Below are 8,123 nucleotides of genomic sequence, written 5' to 3' on the forward strand. Positions count from 1 at the left end.
CAGTTTTGAGATTTTCTAGTAGCTGACTTTGAGAGTTGATTCCGGCAAGATTAGTTGGTGTTATATGGAGTTGTTAAGTGGTAATTGTGGAGGAGGTTGAGGGCTTTTCGTTGATGTCAATATCCAGTGGTTTTGGTGGCCAAAAGGTGGTTGAAAATGGCCAGCAGACCGCGATAGGGTGGGGGTGAGGTGCAGGAAGAATGTGAAGTTATTTTGATGAGTTATTTGCACTTTTTAAAAAATTTGGGCCTATAGTGCAATTTATTTTTTATTTTTCTTTTCTTTTTTTGTTTTATTTAAATAGGAGGGTATAATAGTTATTTTATGTTAAAAAATTGTTGAAAAGCACATTCAGCACAAAGAAATGTGAGAGATAGGGGCAAAATGCTAAAATATGAAAGGTAAAAATGCTTTTCACAATAAATTTGAAAGATTGGGACGTTTTGTGCCAATTACCCCTCCCACCTATGCCTCAATTTTCAAAATTATACACACATACAAGAAAGTAAGAGTTTATATCTTGTGGTTAATACAAACAAATGCAATATATTGGAATCTCATACTGGCCTACAATCCAGCAGAGAATCATATAAGGGGAAAGGGGAGAGAAGAAGAGAAGATAGAGAATGGGGAGAGGGAGTGGAGAGATTGACGAGAAAGTTATGGAGATCAACCTCGATGGGACAGTAAAATGGTATGGCTTCAAAACCTTGTTTTATCTATGCAGTGACATTTTTGTTGCAGAGGACGTGAGTTCTGAGATTCTCAAGGACTGCTACCGAATCATTTTGATAACGGGTTATAATGCCTTTGACCATCAATGCAAAAGTCGCGATAGGTGACTCCCAAATGCATCGACTGCAGGGATTGTGCTTAGTGGTTGGTCTAGCAATTCGATCCGTTGTCTTGGTTTTGGGTCATAATAGTTCATTGATAGATTGTTTAATCGGGAGGATAAGCTTGTACTGGACTTTACTAAGAAAGAAAAAGACCCTATAACCCCTCTAGTACTGCATGCTAACCAAACATGACAGCTAACCTTAGTGGCTAAATGAATCGTAAAAAGGCATGAATTCATATCTTTGAATGACCGAGAATAAGCCTAAATTCTTGTCTCTTTATGACTGAAAAGTAAGCCTACAAATGTCAGCTAACGTTAGTGGCTAAATGAGTCATTAAAAGGCATGAATTCATATCTTTGAATGACCGAGAATAAGCCTAAATTCTTGTCTCTTTATGACTGAAAAGTAAGCCTACAAATGTCAGCTAACGTTAGTGGCTAAATGAGTCATTAAAAGGCATGAATTCATATCTTTGAATGATGAAAATAAGCCTTCAAATGTGTTGAGCTGACCGTAAGGACAAGATTTTGTTGGAACTCTGGTCAAAATTGAACGCGTTGCCCAAAAAAGACACGATTAAAGTTACGAAAAAAATTCAGAACCTACACGTACCACTCAAAAGAAGCCAAACAAAAAAAGCTCAGTCAATCTATTTGCAGATATTGAAGCTAAATTGAACAAAAGTACAACATTATTCTATTTGCAGGTGATACAATCAACCTTGAGCATTACAGATATTTTGAAATTCTGAGCTTTGGTCAGCAGTCCATTTCCTCCATTAACGGATGCCAAATATGAATAAAGAAACCCAAGGCAAGAAAATTATGCGTGGCTGAATTCAGATGGATCAGATCACGCCCTGGACCTCACTGCTAGGCCAGTCTCTACTTTCTTAATTTCAAAGATGAGCATCCTCCACATCTTAAGCACAAACATTTCGGCTTCATCATCCAATATACTCTGCAACCTTTCAAACATCTCACCTGCATCAACATGTTCTTGAGTGCTAGAAACGATATAGTCCACGAGCGTAACCTCTTCCTCTCCCAGAAATTCTGTGATCTTCTTTGATATCCATGGTCTCATTCTCTCTTGAAGTGCATTCTGTGAAGTGCAGGTGCATACAAGAATTTTATCAACCCACAATATGAAGAATTGAAGATAAAGTGAATTGTTATCGTCGTCGTTATCATCATCATCATCATCATCATAGCTAGTAATCTTTCTATTTTCTTTTAAATATCAATCCACAATACCAAGATATATATAATGAAATTATTCTAACCCGTAAAATAACACCTATTCATGTACATGAACAAAGTAAAAAGGGTTGCAAAGCAAAACTACGAGATCCAGGATTCCATCTTCCACTCTAAGGATCCAAGGCATTAACAAATTTGAAGAATACTTGAACTTTGCATGCTTTAGATTTTAGAGTTGCCATTCTATTGTCCTTTCTGCTCTCATGGGGTTTTTCCTGTCATATAAACTTGAAATAAACATTTCTAGCTAAGTTCTAATAAAATGAAAAAACAAAGCAAATCCTAGGAAAACCTAATCCTCATGAAACAAGGTCTGGCCTAACATAAGAGTTCAGTTCACTATATAGCATAGCTTGTAAAAGACATTCATCATTGAGAGCCCTAAAAGAATTATATGAAAGGTATTCCATCACAAAAAAAGCATCATTAAAAGAGAGAGAAAATCAAAAGTTTTAGGCAGGAGTAATGTTAATCACCTGATCATAAATTGCCCAATTTATCTCGTACGAAAACAACTCATCCTTGGTCTTTGGAATTGTGTCAATCAACTGTTTAGCATCAAAAAGCTTCTGCTTTTCAGGGGTTTTCACTTTATGTGACCTCTCTCTGTCATAGTTATCCTTTCTACTTTCGTCGCGACTCAGATAACTCTCTTCTTCATGTCTATCTCGATCTCTTTGGCTAGATCTCTCATGAGACCGTCTTCCTTTTTCTTTTTCCACAGGCGGCTTCTCCTCTTTAGAATTTGCTGTTATAACACGCTTTGCAAATTCTGCAGCTGCAGCCATATTTGATGATGGAGTCTCAGAAACTAATTGTTGTTCCTCAGTTGAGTAATCGATTGGAACCAGAGGTCTCATCTTCTTTTCCTTGTGCGCATCCTCGTCCTCATCCTCGTAAAATACAGAAGGGACTGCAGTTCGTTTTCCAGAACCAGAAATACCAAATCCTAACTTTCTAGCAGGTGCATTGATGTTCTGCCGTGCTTCAGATGCAGCATTAGATGATGTGTCATCTTCATCCCCAATACCATTTTGTAAAACTTCTTCACCTATTAATGAAATGACAAAGGCAATATAATAAAGAAGTTGGCGTAAATAGATCAACACAATCATGCAATAATGCAAGAAGAATTAGCAGTGTAGTTACCAAAACTGGGTTTGCTGTCAGAGATCTGATCGATAACCTTAACCTTGTTTTCGAGATTGGTTTCATCTGGCAAAATAGCTTTCTCATGTCCATTAGCTTGTTGACCAGATACAACTTTCAAGTCCTCCTCTTGCTGTTTCTTCTGCTGTTCTTCCTCAGCTTTCCTTTTAGCCTCCACAATCTCTTCGTCCTCTCTCAATCTATCAGCCAAGTCCTCTTCCTTTTCCCTTAGTCTCCTTTTCCTCTCATCATCACCAGTCTTATATTTTCTCTTTTTTCCATATCCATCATCATTATCATGCTCTTGGTCCGCAACTTCCCACTTACGTTCCTGTGCCCTCTCTCTCTCTTTTTCACGCTCTCTCTTTCGCCAGTGTTCTTTCTCCCTTTCCCTAGCTTCCCACTCTTTTTCACGTGCTTTATATCTACGATCATCTTCACGGCTCCTATATTCTCTATCCTTCTCTCTCTTGGCTCGTTCTTGCTCTCGTTCTCTCTCATATCTTTCAAGTTCCCTTTCCTTTTCTCGTTTCAGATCACGGTCTCGGTCTCTGCTCCTATCATGCCTTCTACGATCAGGTGACCCAGTTTCAGTCCTATCCTGCTCACTTGAGGGTTTGCTTTCAGCAGTTTTCTCATCTTCATTTTTTTCTTCTAATGAATCTGCAAAATGAAGTTGAAGCATGTAAGTAATGTTTCATGAAAAATATTGTTAGACTTGAACAGAAGAATTAATCATATTTAACCAACACAGTAGAGGATTGCAACTTTCATTCTTACAGTAGGCAGTACACTCACCATTTTTTGCCACATCCCCTTCTGGTTCCCTATCCCTTAACCTAGAAGGCTGCTCTGAGTTGCCAGAACCATCAACAGCCATTTGTGGGGGGGGAGGCGGAGGCGGTAGTGGTTTGTTCTTCAGCCTCTCCTCTATCATTCTTGTAAGCTTCTCAATGGCCTCTCGATCAGCTTCTCTATCTTCATCAATGACAAGGTCAAATTGTGCAGCATCAGTATCTTCCTTTTTCACTGTTTCGCTGCTATCTTTCTTTTGCTCATCGGATGTAGGCATTTGAGATTCTTCAGAAGGCTTTAAAGTGTCATTATTTTCAGCTCCTGAAGCACTTTCTTCCTCTTTTTTAGCACCTTCAATTTCTGATTCATTGATGATCTTTGAACTCTCTGCTTTTTTCTCCACATATTGTTTAAGATATTCCCGAGTTGCTTGATTAACATTCAACTGGAGATTATGAAGTCCAGAATATCAGTCATACAAAGTTCTTTCCTATTTGTTTTACAGGAGAGAGGAGGGAATTTATAGCAGATGCATCAGTGATGAGCAATTAAAATCAAAACTGACGAACTAAAATGAATCATAGCAAGCTAGATAAACATGGAATGGAAGTATGATAATAGATAAAAGTATAGTGTACAGGACGACCAAACACGGCAGGCACGTGTAATTGAAATGTAGAAATACCAAGATTTTATTAGTTGTATTGAAACAATTAAGCCAGGAATTTTATCTTGTAGCATAAGTTACTTAATCAACTTCTTTCAATAATGGTAACCTTATCTACCAGAATACTGTAAGTGTAATAAACGGTAAATCTGACCGAGATGTATAAAAAGCAATAGGGGAGATAAAAAGATTCATACCATCAACTCTTGTCCGTCAACACTTAGTTTATTGAGTAGCCGCAGTGCACGAAGAACCCCTTCAGCAGACTCAAATTCACAAAATCCATAACCTTTTAAAGTTCCATCTGTGGGATCTTGAGGACGTTTCCAACTCTTGACAGGTCCACACAGCTTCAGAAAATGAAAAGGTCAGACTTCGTTGATATGAGTGCTAAAGTTAAAAGTGGGGAATACAAATTTGAGCTCAACAATTAGTAGGAGAAGAAGAAGACTAAAGGGTGAGGGAGAATGCCAAGGATAGACTCTCGTACTTGCAGGAGAGACAGGATGAAATCATTTTCCACTGTTGATGATATCTTGCCCACATAAACAGTTGTCTGTGGCTTTTCTGCCAATGTAACACTTGGGACTGGAGGTGGCCTAATAAAGGGAGAAGTAATTGGCCCACGTATCCCAGCAACTGGAGGACGTAGCATCGGTGGAATAACACCCATTGGTCGCGGAGGAAACGCAGGTCGAATCATTGGTGCATATGGAGAGGGATATCGAAGAACTCCTGCATAAAGAGAACACAAAAATCTATGCAGATTTGTCAGAGCGTGTTTACAAAATATTACAATTAGAATGTTCTTACATTGCACTGAAAAGGAGACAAAAAGTAATCTAACAAGAAAAATCAGCTGATGTTACCCAAAATGTTAGAAGCAAAACAAGATGGCAGTAATGGCATGACAGCACTCACCAGTTGAACAAATAACCTGAATGTACATCAAGACAATAACACTGGACTCATAAACCAGGAATATGTGAGCTGGGCATACCTTATGCATCCACTTGCAGAACAGAAGCTTTGACAAAACTACCCCAATTTCAAGCACTGAAGGTGACGATTTGAATTCAGTAGTGAGATGAGATTACCAATGTCCCATCCACAAGTCAAACCAAAACATTCGAGGGCATAAAACTATTATTTCATTGTCTACACTCTTTAATTACAATAAACATTGAAAAAGGATCTCGAAGGAATAAGAAACAAAACCCAAACTGACTGATTCTCACGGGAGTCATAATAAATGCAAAGAAACAAAATCAAAATTGTATGGTTGAGAAGATTGTGATACCTTGGATTATAGAGGCAAAGGAGCACTCAGTTGTTAACTTAATGTGCTGCCGGCAATTCAGAAATCAAAATCCCATAAAGGGGCAAAACATCCTTATGACTACTAGCCTACTAAATGAGCATAGCACAATCAAACAATATTTAGTGTGACAATTGAGAGAATCATATTTTTTAACCTATGACGGTGACGTGAAATTATGAAACTATTTTGCCATCGTTTTTGATTTATGCATCAGAAGCATATATATTACCACATGGCTAAAATATGGGTATGCAAAATAAAGATTAACAAATAAATGGGTGCATACCAAAAACGGAGTTGAACGGTGGGGTAGTCAGTGGTCCCTAATGAAGCCCTCCAACTTTTTTCACCGTACTCAATCATGAGAACACTGTAGGAGAAAACATCCTGTCATCGATACCCCTAATCCAACCAACACATTTCTCTCCACCCACGTATTACTCTCATTCTTCTCCTCTCAGTATCACGTCATAACATATTACTCTATACAAATGAAGCGAAAACAAACAAGAAGCATCAAAAATTCACTTTTCCACATAAATTATAGTAATTGTTTACTTATTTCCCGCTAAATGTTTTGATCCCATGAAATTTCAGATTATCATAACAAACCATAAACATTTGAAAAACATGATATCTAGAGGCGGTATAGAAATCAAGACAGACAAATAAAAGCTGAGAGCAATTGAGAACGAGAGAATTAGATGCGGGAAAAAAATTAATAATAACCCACCCGGGGGAGGCATGGCTCCTTGGGGAAGAGACTGAGGTATCCCCGGGTAACCATTTGGCAAGGGTGCATAGGGTCTCATCGGCTGACCGGGCACAGTATAAGGCGCCATCATCACAGGCATCGAAGCCACCGGAGTTTGTGGCACCCCACTCCCCGGTGACGGTGCAGGAGGCATCACCATAGGCGTCACGCCGCTCACCCCTGGCGGTGGAACTCCAGGTGTCTGATAATTCACGGTCGGCACCGGCGTGAATTGAGGAGTGGCTATGGAGGGGGGCGGTGCCACAGGACGGAAGGACGGCTGGATCGATGGAGGTGGAGGAGCGAGAACTGACGACGGTGGCGGCGTGCTAGGGTTAGGGTTCGGAGGTGGGGCTGACATTATGGAAGGTGGATCGGGTTGAGCAGGTTTTTCCGTAATCTGCTTGTCAGGTTCGGGTTGAGTCGGATTTGTGATGGTATTTTCCGGCGCAGTGGCTGTTTCCGCCATTACTAAGCTTTTCCTCACCTACTGGGTTTTTAGAATTGGGCCTAGAAATTGTATGCAGATTTTAGGGCAAAATGGGGTACAGGGATAAATATCAATTTATGCTTTTGTTTAGAAAAACGCGTGTTTACTTATAATTGGTTGGTGTACACTATGTGAGGCACAGCAGATTACATTTTTATCTTTAACTCTTGAGCAGAATTGAAAATGAGCTTGAAGGGGTAACATTTGATACGGTAAAACGAAAAGTTGGCAATCCAATGTTCAATGGGTAATTAGCATAAAATTTTATTACCTTTCACTATAATTGTACAAAATATTCTTACCTTCCATTTTTTTTGAAATAATCACCCCTATTTTCACTTTTTATTGTGGAAAAGATTTTTTTCATCTAATTTCTCAATAAAACAAATGTAAAACGACAAATGTACTCTCATATATATATATATATATAAGAGCAAATTACAATTATACTCCCAAACTTTTTTAAAACTACAATTGAGTTCAAATAAATTATTAAAACGGTAATTAACACAAAACGCTTCTGCATTTCAATATTATTGTGCAAAACGTCCCTACTTTTTATTTTTTTTTTTATATTTTCACACATATTTTCACATCTCATTGTGGAAATCATCATTTTTTCCATTTTCTCAATTAAAAGTTGTAAAATGATGAATATACCATCCTATTTAAATAAAAGAAAAATGTAGAACAAATTACAACTATACTCTAAAATATTTTTAAAAAGTACAAATAAATTTCGAATATATAATTAAAAATAAAAAAAATCACTTTCTTTTTTAATGATTTATTTGAAATTTATTTGTATTTTTTTTTTTTTTGAAAAATTTGGAAATATAGGTG

At 37.9% G+C, this 8,123-nt stretch overlaps 1 protein-coding gene across 2 annotated transcripts; it reads right to left on the minus strand.

Moving 5' to 3' along the window:
• Positions 1-1,399: 1,399 nt before the first annotated feature.
• On the minus strand, positions 1,400-7,324 carry LOC111402230 (RNA-binding protein 25). 2 transcript variants are annotated; one of them, XM_023030398.1, is made up of 7 exons: positions 6,770-7,324; positions 5,206-5,450; positions 4,913-5,065; positions 4,052-4,493; positions 3,254-3,916; positions 2,581-3,155; positions 1,400-1,946 (listed from the first exon to the last, which is right to left on the minus strand). In XM_023030398.1, the coding sequence occupies exons 1-7, from the start codon at positions 7,257-7,259 to the stop codon at positions 1,695-1,697; spliced, it is 2,820 nt and encodes a 939-aa protein (XP_022886166.1). In that variant the 5' UTR covers positions 7,260-7,324; the 3' UTR covers positions 1,400-1,694. The 2 variants fall into 2 exon arrangements, with proteins under 2 accessions (XP_022886166.1, XP_022886173.1); XM_023030405.1 differs by having other exon boundaries at positions 5,206-6,406; positions 6,770-7,272.
• Positions 7,325-8,123: the final 799 nt, after the last annotated feature.

Source organism: Olea europaea, chromosome 1 (genome assembly GCF_002742605.1).
Source record: "Olea europaea var. sylvestris chromosome 1, O_europaea_v1, whole genome shotgun sequence".
Taxonomy (NCBI): Eukaryota; Viridiplantae; Streptophyta; class Magnoliopsida; order Lamiales; family Oleaceae; genus Olea; species Olea europaea.